The sequence below is a fragment of the Echinops telfairi genome, unplaced genomic scaffold (assembly GCF_000313985.2).
Source record: "Echinops telfairi isolate 266 unplaced genomic scaffold, ASM31398v2 ScPeMD7_21;HRSCAF=78, whole genome shotgun sequence".
Classification (NCBI taxonomy): domain Eukaryota; kingdom Metazoa; phylum Chordata; class Mammalia; order Afrosoricida; family Tenrecidae; genus Echinops; species Echinops telfairi.
This window is the reverse complement of record NW_022103918.1, coordinates 16,548,161-16,563,409: the sequence shown is the minus strand read 5'-3', so window position 1 is coordinate 16,563,409 and position 15,249 is coordinate 16,548,161. Positions and strand designations below refer to the sequence as shown.

At 41.7% G+C, this 15,249-nt stretch overlaps 1 protein-coding gene across 1 annotated transcript in view; it reads left to right on the top strand.

Moving 5' to 3' along the window:
* OVCH1 (ovochymase 1) overlaps positions 1-15,249 on the top strand; it is a 107,395-nt gene that overhangs the window by 41,896 nt on the left and 50,250 nt on the right. The window contains 5 exon segments of the mRNA XM_030885112.1: positions 677-699; positions 702-748; positions 1,759-1,849; positions 6,989-7,137; positions 13,450-13,604. Coding sequence (XP_030740972.1) covers positions 677-699; positions 702-748; positions 1,759-1,849; positions 6,989-7,137; positions 13,450-13,604 — 465 coding nt within the window.

Here is a 15,249-nt window from a genome sequence, read left to right as displayed (position 1 = left end):
AAAGTGGGTGAAGGGAGACATCAGACAGGGAAAGATATGACAAAATAATAATTTATAAATTATCAAGGGCTCATGAGGGAGGGGGTAGCAGGGAGAGAGGGGAAAAATGAGGACCTGATGCCAGGGGCCTTAGTGGAGAGCAAATGTTTTGGGAATGATGAGGGAAATGAATGTACAAATGTGCTTTACACAATTGATGTATGTATGGATAGTGATGAGTCGTATGAGCCCCTAATAAAGTGATTAAAAAAAAGAAAAGAAAATAGTCTTTACACATTTGAGAACAGGGTCTAAATACCCAGAGACAAAAAAAAGGTGAAAGGATATACAATTAAGAAACACTTTTCAGGTTCAGAGAGTTATTGGAAAACACCAGGAGAATATGGCATGAGTTGAGTTACATTGTGGGAATTACAATCGATGACATGAAACAAAATGTATATGCATTGTAGAATGAAAACTTGATTTTATTTACAAACCTTCACCCACTTCACAATAAAAAATGTGGTTTTTTGGAAACAACCACTCCTCCTGTAGACCAGGAGGAATAGTGTGCTGACCTAGTAGAGCAGATCCCATAGAGCAGAACTCAACGATACCTCTAGTGGTACCAAATGGGGTTAGGCCAAAAGATTTTGAAAAGTTTTCATATCAAACTCGATTTCATGTTCTCCAGGACAAACAATCCACTCTACTGGACAATGTTGCTGGGGATCGTGATAGGGCCCTGAAAGAACTGACAGAGCACGTGAGAGACATTTTATCAGAGTCATTGTGCCTGGACTCTATATTTTTCCATATTTAGCTGAAACATGTAACTATTTACTAACCTATTATCATTATCTTCATCTATCACTCATACATAGTGCTACTGCCGGCTTTCCCGTGGCCCCAGGAACAGAGAGGCAGAGTCACCGAGGCTGCAAACAACAAAGGAGTTTATTGACGAGCTCGAGCTAGGGTCCAAGTCCCAGAGCACTAACGCAGTGGCCTCCTCCGAGACGAGGACCCCAGCCTGGGGCACAAGCCAAGGTTTTATACTTTTTACAGGTTACATAAGCTGGGTGAAACTATTCCCCCTCACCCTCCCATAGTTCAATGACTTCATCTGGAGACAATTGGTTGTGCAGGTCTTTTTGGTTGACTGGCTCCACTCTCAGGATGTTCCAATTGTGGTCACTCAGAACTTTCCAGGTGCGGTCAGCATTATTGCACTCACTCGGACCTTTCCAGGTGTGGTCAGCGTCATTTGGGGGAGAGGGTGACTTTGTTAGAGAAAGGAAACTCAAGGCTGTTAGAGAAACAAAACTTAAAGCTGGAAAAATGGAACTTAGGCCTATTTTAAGAGGCTCGGCCTGTCATGGAGTCACTGCTGCCTTACATTAGGAGCCCAGGCGGTACAGTGATTATGCATTGGGCTGTGCAATATGAAGGGGAGGCACTGGGGGCATACATGCGATAAGATGGGCAGACCCAAGATTCAAGATGGCAGCCTAACCTTGGTCCTCCTTGAGTTGGCTTGACCTTGTCTTTGGGGTCTCCTTCAGGGAAACAATCTGCTATCCTTATTAGCAGGGAGCAGGCTCTACTTTGGGTGGGACAGATTATAGGGTCTGATTGCTCTAGATGGCTGATACCCTCAGGGAGATCGCCTTTAAGCAGCTGACCTCCAGGCATACCGTCAATGAGCATATGTTCTTAGGTTTGGCATATATTTATAGGGGGACAACCTGGGGAAAACCTTACTGTATCCCACAGTTGGTAAGGCCAATGTGCCTCCCATGGAGCACAGAGCCTCTGCTTTCTTCCAAGATCTGTACACTGACCGGGTGGGGAAGCACTAGTGAAGGTAAATGGTTTACTGTCATGTAGAGATGACTGCTACAACTACTTTTGAAGACATGTCTGGAAGGAGATAGAAGCAGCATTTAATTTGAAAGGTAGAATCTAGGTTTAATTTATCTGTATTAGCTTGGCAAGTGGCTAGAAAATTAGTTGTGAGCTGTGCTACAGTCTTCCTTCTGTGACTTGGGTTATAGCTGGAATAGATACCGGGTTTCAAGCTTACATGAGAAGAACCAGCTAATGAATATTTGAGGCTTTGCAAGCCATCAGGTTTCTGTCCCCATCCCTCACCTCTGCTATTGGAGTACAAAGAGCCATCGTAGACCATCTACAAGAATTAAATGTCATATAATGCTCATGTGACCCAAAATATTATTTTGATTTTTCAACCATTTAAAATTGTACAAAGTGTTTTTAACTCAAGCTTTTTACAAAAATAATCAGAAGGGTAAAGACCTGTAGTTGGCCTACTTGCTATAGTTTTCCAAGACAAGAATATAAAATTTACATTGTAAGAATTTATATATATGTGCATGTGTGTATCCCAAAATGGAAAAGAGCTCTGCTGGGTGGAGCTTTTGTAGTACACAATTTCCCACTAGGTGGTCATCGTTCGACCAACTCGCTGGAGTTAGTGCTCCCAGTGCCGTTGCCTTGGGAAGGTTCTCTCTGGTCACAGTGAATGTTTTTATAAAAAGCAGTTTCGCTCGAACCTCATTTTTTATGATGGGCAATTTAAGAGAATAGCAAGTGGCTGTGAAACTTTGTTTCCTGTTTGGGGGAAAATGGTGCAGAGTTGTTGTGATATTGAACACAGCTTACAAGGACAGTACTATGGGAAAAACTCAAATGTACAAGTGGCTTCCTCATTTCAAAAAAGGTGAAATGTTGATTGATGACAAAGCTTGTTCTGGATGCCCATCAACTTCCTGAATGGCCAAAAATGTTGGTTTGTAGTGCATTTGGAGTTCATTCCACCAGGCCAGACTGTGAATCAAGTTTTCTATTTAGAGCTTCTTAAAAGGTTGCTTAACAGTGTACAAGAAAAAAGGCTTGACTTGTGGCACACAGCGGACTGGTTTTGCCACCACAACAATGCACCTGCTCATGGAGCCAGCTCAGTGTGCCAGTTTTGCCTCTCTTGCCCCATGCACCTTCCTCACCCGACCTCGCTCCGTGGGACTTCTTTTTGTTTCCACAAATGCAGAGGGACATGAAACACGGCAATTTAATGGCAATGACGTAGAAGAGGTGAAGGAAAAAAATGAGGAAGGTGCTGTCAGCCATCCAAACAGATGAGTTTGAAAAACGTTTCCAAGAATTGAATCACAGATTTGACAAATGTATAATGAAGAGTACTTTGAAGGTGATAAAGGTTGTTTTATAAAAAAATTTTAACACATAGCTTTGAAAAAGAAATCTGGGTTTTTTTGTGGAGGTATCCCCTCGTATGCCTTGTGTGTGTGTGTGTGTGTTGGGATATATACATGTATATATGTATATATATGGGATATATACATGTATATTCTCTCTGCCAAGATGATGTTCTAGGTCACAATCCTTCAGTGATTGAACAGTTCATTATGTAAATAAGGTATGTGTGGTAGTTACATAATCTGTTGTCAACTTGAGACTATTAAGAGTGAAGGGGTGGAGTTTAGTTTGTCAATCAGGTCGCAGCTTGATGACCTCATTTGGAGGCTCTAAGGAGATAAACAGCTCACTGGAGGCGGGACACACACTCACTCCCTACAAGAAATTCCTGTGGACAAGCCACATGGAGCTATGCTGATGGCAGCCAGAGCCTTGGAGCTGGAGGAGCCACATGGAGACCCAGGCCAGCACTAAGATGCTTCCACGGCCACTGGATCCACAAGACTTTCTACTCACTGGCCTGTGATCTTCCTACACTCAGCATCATTGCATGCATTGCATGAGTCTGAAGAGGAAATTATAGACTGGTATCGGACATATGGGCTAATAGCAGACTTATGGACTTGATATGGACTGAAATGTTTTCTTAATGTACAGTTGCTCTTGTATATACAGCTTTTTATACCCATATAAGTGTCTATGATTTTTTTTTCTAGTCAACCCAGACTAACACAGTATATGAAATTCTTGCAGGGATTCCTCAATTGCTATGCAAATAAAGTTTTCTCCTACTGAGGGGATTGGTCAGGTTTGCCCTCCTGTTAGGTTTAAAAGAGCCATTATCACAGAAGTTGAACAGGGCCTTACTACCATCAAGAAGAGCAGGGAGCAGCGTACATCCTTGGGGCTTGTGGACCTTGCATTGAGACAGAGGAGAGAGGGAAGATGGAGTGAGTAAAAGGGAGGGAGGGAGAGAGAGACAGAGACAGACAGAGACAGAGACAGACAGAATGACACACACACACACACCCAGAGGGAGTGAGCACACTGTTAACTCTGGAGACAGATAGCACAAGATGGCATCAGCAGCAAGACCAGGAAAGTGGTGTAAGATGTCGATGGCTGCAGATCCATGAAGCAAAAGAGCTGAGTGAGCACCTTTTCACACAGAACAATTGCCTCTGGGCAAGTCTGGGCAGAGCTGCAGAACTGGAACCCTGCCCAAGCACAAAGGCGCTATGGCAGTAGGGCCCCCCACCCCACGCCCCTAGTAGAAATGCTGTCTTGCTTGGAAGTCAACCTGATTGAAGTATCCTGTTTGCTGAATTCATGCTACTTCCAAGTTTATCCTGTTCCTGAATTTTGCCTTTAAAAACTCCATAATTGTGAGAATAGTTGTACATTGTGTGGCCATCACAATGGCAGAGAAGTGGGGCTGGGGTGCCGGTGTCAACATTAATAAACTGTTTGGTGAGTGGAAGCATATCTAATTCTGCATAGGAATAAGCTTTATATGGGTCTTGATTTTTCATCTCTGCTCTTGAGTTTCAACAAGATCTGATGCCACCATTTTACATGTTCTTAAAATACGAACTCTGAATGATGTTTCATTTTGTTTTACTCACCGTGCAAGATTATTTTCTTTGTGTTTGTATCATTTACTTATAATCTGTGAGTTTGAAGAATGGAATTTATCTTTTGACTGCTCCCAGCATTCCTATGTGCTACCAGCAGCTAAATTGCTTTTTCATAAAATCTGCCTTATAAAAGGCACTTTCTCCTCATTATGTAAATGAGGACGTTAAGGAACTTGCTCATTTCCCTGGTTAATATATATCAAAGCCAGAATTTAACATCAATTTGGGTTTACAATCCTTAGACAGCTTTCCATTACACGTGGAACTATTTCCTCTGAGTGGGAAAGCTTCCCTTTGGTTTGACACAGTGCTCCAGTCTCCCATCTGTCTTTTGCTTCCTTGTCGGCTAATCTCCAGGCACTAGAGCCACCTTTCTTCCTCTGCATCACACCTAGCCGGTCCGGCTCTCTCTCATGCTAGAGCACTCTTGTTCTTATCCGCTCACGGCTGCCTCGCCAATGTTTCATTTTCATCTCAAATGCCTCGTCTGCTCAGACCTCTGTTCTGCAGTAGAACTGCTGTGTTTCTGTATAATTGTCTTGTCCTTTGGAACAGGAGTCTATTGGAGACAGACTTATGTTTTCTTCAGCACCCCAGAGTTGGAAACAGACCTGAATAAAATAAACATTCAGGAAATATTTGTTGACTGACTGCCTTCAAAACATTTGAATAAATATCTGTGCTCCTAAAACCTTCAATCTATAAGAATTCCTTGAACGCCAAACAATTGAGAAGTAGCTGCAGTTTTATAATAATAATTTAAAAATCATTCTTTCAAGCTGGGCAAGAAAATTGATTTTTTTAATAATATTTTATTGGGAATTGGCTAAAAGCTTACAGAGCAGATTTATTTCAAACAATCCATTTGCCTTTTGTTTCCCCTCAATGTGATATTCCTTATCCTCCTCCCACCCAGGGTCTCCCCATCTCCTTTCTAACCCACCTGTGTTTTGTCCTTGGGTAAAAGCTGCCCTGTTGATCTCACCTGGATCATTATTCTAGGTGTCGGTACTTCTATAATGTTATTGTTCCCATGAGAGACCTGTCTATTGTTTGGCTGAAAATTAAGTCACAGGGTGAGTTCAGTTCCAGGTAACCCAACCAAGGCCACTTCTCAGTTGTCCGGTGGTTAAGGTATGGTGCATAGACATTCAAGGGCTTGGAGGGCAGTCGGATGATGCCTGCCTACTACCACCAACTGCTCTGAGAAGGGATCACTTTTAAAAGTTCTGGGAGAAAAGGAGGCAAATGTGAAACAACTCAGGGTAGTAGGGGTCTGTATGTTTGTTTTTTGCTGTCTAGAGCAGTGGTTCTCAACCTTCCTAATGCTGCAACCCTTTAATACAGTTCCTCATGTTGTGGTGACCCCCCAACCATAAAATTAATTTTGTTGCTACTTCATCACTGTAATTTTGCTACTGTTATGAATCGAGTGATCCCTGTGAAAGGGTCGTTTGACCCCCAAAGGAGTCACGACCCACAGGTTAAGAACCGCTGGAGCAATGTTGCCCTAGGTGGGTTATACTAACCCTGGGGGCCCTGGAACAATCCAATGTGGCAGCAAAATCAGATTCCTACACTTTACCCTGGATTATGGAATCTAGTGCTAACATTTTTAATTGCCGAGGGTAGGTATAAGATTTTTGTTTTTTGAAAAGAGGGCAGTAGGTAAAAAAAGTGTGGGAGCCTATTGTCTAGACCAGAGGGTGATTCCCTCTGCCCTTGATAGCCATCAAAGAACATTGATTTCTGCACATTTGTGCATTCTTGCTGAATTTCTCTTTGTCAAGTTTTCTATAGCAATATTATTGTTGTCTCCATACTTGAAATGCTGAAATACAAACTGGAAATATGTGGGGATTTTGTTATTGTTTTTAACAAAAAGGGTTTTAGATCTTGTTTGCTTGCCAGCAGGTTTCACTTCACAAGAACACTACAGCTGGGAATTAAGACAGGCTACACGCAATATACTTCTATTTTGTGATTCGATATTCTGCATCAGCTCAGAGAAAATTGAATGACTGCAGTTATTTTGGTGCAGAGCAAGTGTGAACTTAAAATATATTTCTTTAACATGACTTATGTCATTAGTAAACTCTCCCTCTTTCCAATTCTGTCTTTTAATTAGGCAGTGCCCCAGCAAGGTTGCTTACAGCAGACTCAAGTGCCTGTGTTAGAAAGGGGTCTATGAAAGAACTTACTATCCTGCTCACCCTGGGGGATCACAGAGAAGATGATCTGTGCTGGTTTCACAGCATCTGGAGGGAAAGATTTCTGCCAGGTGAGAGAATTCTGATTTTGCACAGTAAAATAGTAAGTTACCATCTGCTGGGGCTTCTCCATAGGCAGAAAGAAATCACTAGTGAATCCAGATAACCAACTTTCTCTGTACCTCCCCACAGCAGTAAACTTGAGTTACTTAATCCAAACATGAAATGACAGATAGTGGGTGGAAGCCAGTATACAAACAAGAGGGTCCATCAAAGATCCCAGGAGGGGAGTACAGTGAACCCTCTCCACTTCGCGCTTTGACTTCCGCGGCTTCACTCTATCGCGGTTTTTGCGTAACAGCGCATACTCTGTCATTACTGCCACTGATTGGCTCATACTGTATACGCTTCTGTCTGCATCGCTACGTATCGGAGCTACGTATCAGATGCATTTTTGCTTTTGTACAGTGTACTGTAATTGTTTGCGATTTTTAAGAAATTTTATCTAAGCCCTATGATGGCTCCTAAACGAGCTTCTTCTTCTAAGCCTTCTGACAATAAAAATAAGCGCCAGAGGAAGATGCTCACCATCCAGGAAAAGGTAAAACTTTTGGATATAAGGAATCCTACTTCGCGGAATTTCATTTATCACGGTAGGGTCTAGAACCGATTAACCGCGATAAACAAGGGTTCACTGTACCACTGCCTGGGCCCATGAACAAGGAAAACAAGTTCAGATACCTTTAAGGCCCTGGAGGAAGTACCTATCACTTCTCATCGTACTGGGTAGCTTCCTGGTGGCAGTGGAGAGGGAGGCAGAGCCCCAAGGCACAAAGCCAGGGTATGTGCTACGGAAACAGCTAACGGATCTGGAGAGGGTCCTCGTCAGGTGTAAGTAACTGCTGGTGTTTGGGAGTGTTACTGAATGGCTGACTCAGCAGCCCCATTCTGACAGAATAGAACGGCCCCACAGGAGCCGTTTTTTACAGAATCATATATTTACATAAATGCTGGGGTCACGTGATTTCTAATTATTGTTTTGATGTGATTCTAACACACCTCTCATCTGCTACTTTGTCATAATGTGGTCCCCTCCATGCTGCTATGATGCTGGAAGCTATGCCAGTCACTATATAAAACACCAGTAGGGTCACCCGTGGTGGACAAGTTTCAGTAGACTTCTAGACCAGCGAGGAAGAAGGAATAGTCTGTCTTTTTCGGACAGATTAACCACTGAAAACCATATGCATAGCAGTGGACCACTGTCAGATGTAGTGCTGGAAGATGAGACCCTTGGGTTAAAAGCCACTCAAGATACAATTGAGGAAGAATTGCCTCCTTGTGGTAGTTACATAATCTCATGTCAACTTGAGGATATTAAGATTGAAGGGGTGGAGTCTAGTCAATCAGCTTACAGCCTAATGATGTCTCCCTGTGGGCGTGGCCTTCTCATGAGGATTCTGGGAACTTCCTCTCTCTTGATTCTGCCATCAGAAGAGGTGTCTCTCTCTCTTGCCTCTCTTCCTTTGTCTTCCTGTGGACAAGCCATTTGGAGCTACACTGAGACCCGAGCAAGCCATGTGGCAGAGACCTGCAAAGACAGCCCTGTGATGCTTCCACTGCCATTGGATCCACAAGAGTTTTTACCCACCAGTCTGTGATCTTCCTGCATTCAGCAACATTGTATGTGTTGTCTGAGTCTGAAGAGGACTTTATAGACTAGTATCAGACATATGGTCTAATATCAGACTTGATGTGGGCTGGGCTGTATTGTTTTCTTGATATACAATTACTCTTTGATATAAAGCTCTCATATACATACATGCTTGTTTCTCTAGTATATATATTTGTTTCTGTAGCCAACCCTGTCTAACAAACTCCTCAAAATAGAGTCAATCATAATGATGTAGATGGAGTAAAACTTTTGAAACCTTCATTGATATTATATGGACAAATTATTGAATAATGCAGGACACATCAAAAGAATATGGAAAGAATACATAGAGTCTCTGTACCATACCAAAAAGAACTGACCAACATTCAACTATTTCAAGAGAATCAAAAACTGATGATACTGAAGGAAGAAGTCCAATTTGTGCTAAAAGCAGTAATGAAAAGCAAGAATTCTGGACTTAACAGAATACCAATGAAAAGATTTCAAAAAAAAAAAAGAAAAGATTTCAACAAGCTGACGAAACACTGTAAGTACTCACCAGTCTATGCAAAGAAATTTAGAAGGCAGCTACCTGACCAATTGACTGAAAAAAATCCATATTTTTCCCCATTCCAAAGAAAGAGAACCAAACTGAGTACAGGAATTATTGACTAATATCAGTAATTTATTTTTTCTTTATTTTTATTTTTTAAAATAATTTTATTGGTGGCTCGTATAATTCTTATCACAATACATGCATACATACATTGTGTCAAGCACATTTATACATTTGTTGCCATCAACATTCTCAAAGCATTTGCTTTGTACTTGAGCCCTTAATATCAGCTCCTCATTTCCCCCTCCCTCTCCACTTCCCCCTCCCTCATGAACCCTTGATAATTTATAAATTATTATTATAATTAATATTAATATCATGTGCAAGTTAAATTGTGCTGAAATCTTTGTTCACAGATGGCTACAACAGTACATTGACACACAGCTACCACAAATCCATATGTTCTATTTCATCTCTCATGTCTGTTGTGGAGGTACCTGTGTCTGACTACTCTGCCATCTTGCCGTTTAATGCTCACTTCTGATGCACTTGGTGCTGTAGTGGTTACTAGTTGGATTGCTAACAGCAAGGTCACCAGTTCAAAACCAACAGCTTGGGAGAAAACTGAGGCTTTCTACTCCCATAAAGAATTACAAATGTACAAATATGCTTGACACAATGGATGTATGTATTGTGATAAGAGCTGGATAAGCCCCCAATAAAATGTTTTTTTTTAAAGCTTTAAGAATAACGATGATTTATTTAAGAAAAAAAAAGAATTACTGTCTCAGAAACCCACAGAGGCAGTTCTACCCTGAAAGAATGAAGTCTCAGACACTTACAGAGGCAGTTCTACCCTGACCTATAGGGCGGCTATGAGTCAGCACCAACTTGATGGCAGAGCACTTATTTGTTTGTTTGGTTTGGTTTTGATGCATCTAATTTAAAGCACTTAATTTAAAGCATTTAATCATATTATAAGCAAGCATATTGCACATCTATAATATAGTAGACCTCATATTATGCCTCCTGGGCTACAAAGGTGAGTAAGATATAATGATTGCAATAAATGGCCTCCTCTGGCTCCTCTAATGCCATGAGGCAGGGTTAGAGATCCCTCCATTCTCCGTCCTTCTTTACCTACTCCGACACCAACAATTCTTCCCATGGTGCTCCACTTTTATGCTGAATTCCATCATTTGTTGCAATGGCCACACAGGACTCACAGACAATGCTCATAATTAAGGTGACTTATTAGAGAAGTGACGATAACAAGTTACAAGTCAGGATCAGTAAGAGCACAGTCCTTGGTCTACAGCAACACCTCGTCTTATCCAGCAGCCAAGTCTCTCTCTGGGCCTCAGTTGTGCAGCCCCATGATCCCTTGGTTTTTGTTTTCATGGGCCAGGAAGCCAGTCCACCTGACCCTCTACCTCACAGTCCCATGGTCTTAGGACAGATGAGGAGAAAGTCTTGGCACTGCTCCTTCGAGTCTCTGTGCCACAGCCTCCGGACCACTTCAGACAGAGATCATGGACATGCTCGTCAAGGTCCTCAGGTGCTCTCTCTACTGCTGCTTCAAAGATGGCTCATCCTTACAGCCGAGAGGTGCTAACAAAAGCTGACCAATCCCCTCTATTAATATTACACACATCCCATTTGCATAATCCCATCCAATCATCTGTTGGAAGTTACAGAGACTAGAGTAGAAGAGTCATTTTAAGAAATTTCATTCCCTCGTGGAGTATATTAAACAATTAAAATATATACAAACAAGCATGTGTTTAAGTATTGTTGGATATTACAACTCAACCTAGAGAAACATGCAGAGGATATTTGTGCTTATAAATTGACTGTAGTATGATATACAGGTTTTGGTACTCAAGGGGGAAAAAAATCAGTTTTCCTCTCTAGTTCCCTTCTTGTCTATTGACTTTTTTTTCAAAAGTACGTATTTTTGGAAGGAGGCACGGGAGAATCTTCTATCTCTTATGAATTTTCTCCCAATATTTGGGGAGTTATTTGAGCCTTTTGAAATATGCACTCACTCTAATTATAAACAAAATGGCAATAATTAAAATTGTGAAAATTCATGTGTACTCTTCATGTGTCTTGCCTTAAATTCTATACATATCTAAGTCTTGTGCTAAAGCTTCTACTGAAACTCCATTAATGAGTAGGTGTCAATTTGGTGAAGAAAAAAAGAGAGCCTTGGGAGGGGCATGATTCAAATTCTCCCAACACTACTATGTATATGAAATTGAGCAGATTACTTGTCTCTTTAAGACTGAGGTGCATCGGACCCAAGCAAAGGTGTTTTCAATGGCCTCATAGGCATGTGACTACAGAAGACCACAGAGAAAGCAGATCACGAGTAAAGACCGCCGAACGGAGGCCTCTGAGCTATCTTGTTGGTGAAACAGATTGGGTATACCATGGAGTTCCAAAAGAACGAACAGTTTTGTCCTGAAGAGGTACAGGCCGAATGCTCTGTGGAATCAGGGTGCCGAGGCTTCAGTTCCTGTACGTCAAACATGTTGTCAGGAGAGGCCAGTGCCTGGACAAGAACATGGTGCTTACTACAGCAGAGGTTCATTAATACAGGGGGGGCTCCTTAATGGGATGAATTGACAACAGTGGTTGCAATAGGCTCAAAGATAACGCTTGTGAGGATGGCACTGGATCAGTTGTGTTTCCTTCTGTTCTACGCAGGGTCTCTCTGAGTCAAACCCTGACAGCACCTAAAACAGCAGCATCTCTGCATCTCAGATTCCAGTAAGTTAAGTTTGCTAGGTCTTCAAATCACGGAATTTGTGTTACTTCAATATGCATGTATGCTCAAATAAAGAAAAATACTAGAATTAGCCCTAATTATTTTAATAAGAACTCTCTGGATGGCATAAATAATTACGTTTGACTACTAGCCAAAAGATTGGCTTTTTAAACCCACCTAGAATCCCAAACCAAACTCTCTGCCATTGAGTCCGTTCCAATTCATTGTAACCCTATAGAACAGAGTAGAACTGCCCTGGTAGGGGTTGGAGACTAAAACTCTTTATGGTAATAGAAAGTCTCCTCTTTCTCCCATGGAGTTGCTGGTGATTTTGAATTGTTGACCTTGTGGTTTGCAGCCAACACTTGACCAACTATGTCACCCAGGGTCCTAACTCACCTAGAGGAACCCTAAAGACCAGCAACTACAGGGTCTCAGCATTGAAAACCCTAAGGATCCGTTCTGGGAGGCCTGGTAGCACAGTGCTTCCTCACTGGGTGGTATGGTTGGCCGTTCAAAGTCACCAGCAGCTCCACGGGGGAAAGATTGGACTTTCTCCTCCCATGAACAGTTACAGCCTCAGAAACCCCAGAGGGGTCGCTATGAGTCAGCACTGACTGCGTGGCAGTGAGGGTGGAGCAGCTCTGCACTGCACACAGGGCATTTATACGAACTGAAATTAACTGGAAGGTCACTCACAACAAACTGTAGTAATAATACAGCCTTAACGGGAGAAACATTTACAGTCTCAGAAGCCTTCAGAGGGAGTTTTGCTCTGTTCTGCAGGGTCACTATGAGTTGGAAACAAGTCGGATGGCACATTGTTTTGGTCATCCTGTCAACATCTTATGCCCTTCGACATGCTATAATGTATTCTTGGGATTATCACACATTGACTGCCAAGAGTAACCATCCACCGGGAAACCTGACAGAAGTTACCATAGTAATGATCCTCATCCAAATACTTTAAAGGGACAAGTTACATTCACAAGGTTGGATTTATTTGAGCTACTGGGTGGTGTCTTGATTTTCTTTTTTAAGGTGCAGTTTAAGTTTTAAATATTGGCTTTATTAATTGGTGATAGTGTAACTTAAGGCAGTTACCCCTCCGGTGAGGCTAGGAGGACACAATAACTGTTCTCTTGTCATTTAAACTGGCTAATGGTAAACTGATTGCTTGCCTTTCGACTCTCATTGCCATCTGATGGGCCACAAAATGTTTGTTCCCTGGTGCAGAAAAGGGAACATACAATTATATCTCCTAAAGTATAAACACTGAAAGAATAGAAATATTTCTAAAATTAAGGAGCTTTGCTATAGCCATTCTTGTTCCCAAATTGGAATCAGGAACTTCTGAATAAAGCAGTCATTTTCTAGAACACACTTTCTTGATGCTTCAGAGATCCTCTGCTGGCCCTTTAGTATGGAGCCATGAGCAAGGCCCCTTTGTCCTCTAAGGCAGCATTAGCTGAGGTGCTGGCTGTACCAGCCAAGACAGCAGCTGTATTTCCCAGAGTGAGAATGTTCCTGGACTGGATCCAATCCAACATGAAAGGTAAATAGTTTCATGTATTATAGAAATATTATGTCTCCTTCTTTGGAGTGGGTTTGGTAGAGGTTAGCATTATGAAAGAAAATGATTGGGTAATAAATCCAATGTGCTGTAAGGATAACCTTTCTCTTGGGAGGAGTTAAGGTAAAGGTAACTTTCCTGGCATCACTTTAATCCTGGCTTTATGTTTTCTTTTAATAATGACTGCTTTGGCAGATGTTGCATTTTGTCTTAGGTGTTCATCTTTATTTTTAACATGTTTTCCCCAGGTTCTGGCCCTGCTTTACTTCTGATAAGTAATGCGTTAGTCTGGGTAGATTAGAGAAACAAATTCATAGACACTCACATGTGTATAGGAAATAGCTTTATGTACAGAGTAATTGTGCATTAAGAAAACATCCCAGCCCAGTCCAGATCAAATTCCTAAGTCTGCTATTAGCTCATATGTCCAGTATAAGTCTGTAAATTCCTCTTCTGACTCACACAACATATGCAATGATGCCAAGTGCAGCAAGATTACAGGCCAGTGGGAGGAAAGTCTTGTGGATGGATCCAGTGGCTGTGGAAGCATCTTAGTGCTGGCCTGGGTTTCCACGTGGCTCCTCCAGCTCCAAGGCTCTGGCTGCCATCAGCAAAGCTCCATGTGTCTTCTCAACAGGAATGTCTCGCAAGGAGTAAGTGTGTGTCCCGCCTCCAGTGAGCTATTTATCTCCTTAGCACCTTCAAATGAGGTCATCAAGCTGCAACCTGAGTGACAAGCTCAACTCCACCCCTTCACTCTTAATAGTCTCAAGTGGACAACAGATTATGTAACTACCACAAGTAATGAAAGAAAAACCTTAACAAAACCACAGTTGCCACTACCCAATCCTACAACAGACAAGGCATATAGATCAGATAATTAGTAAGATTTAACAAAATATGTATTGTGTATTTGAGCTCATTAGTCAACTACAGATTTTTATTATCTAGGTAGTTTACATTGAAAGAGAAAGGGGGGTTTATCATGGTTGTTAGGAACATAATTTCCCCCTCATCTTTACAGCTACTGTGGACAAATGCTAGACTTTTCAAAGAGTGCATAGAAGCACTGTGACTGCTGGGCCACATTTCCCTACCTGGAAAAAGTCCTTAAAATTTCAGGTGTCTTATCCATCATGGCCAGGAGGCTAGTTAAAGATTTTGGGTATGAAATGATCAAAACTAGCATCAGAATTCAGATGCCTCTTAATTTTCTAACAATTGCTAGTTTCCACTTGCTTTAAATGTGTAGTCAGACACAAACAACAACTAAGGAATTTGTTCTGTAAAACAGAATGGACTCAATGGCAGTGGGTTAGGCTGTTCTTTTGTGAAAGGACTTGCAAAGAGATTAGTTCAATCTTGTCATCAATCTTGGTTTCCAAATGGGCTTTCCCTTTTTATCCACCGCATACACAAAACCACATGGATGACCTGGGAAGAGTCGGGGTAGAAAATAAAAACTAAAATGATAGGGGAATCTTAGAAGGCCAGTTAGCTATCATTGTTTTAGTAAGTTCAGTCTTTTTTTTTAATTGTTTTATTGGGGCTCAGACGACTCTTATCACAATCCATACATACATCAATTGTGTAAAGCACATTCACTGCCCTCATCATTCTCAAAACA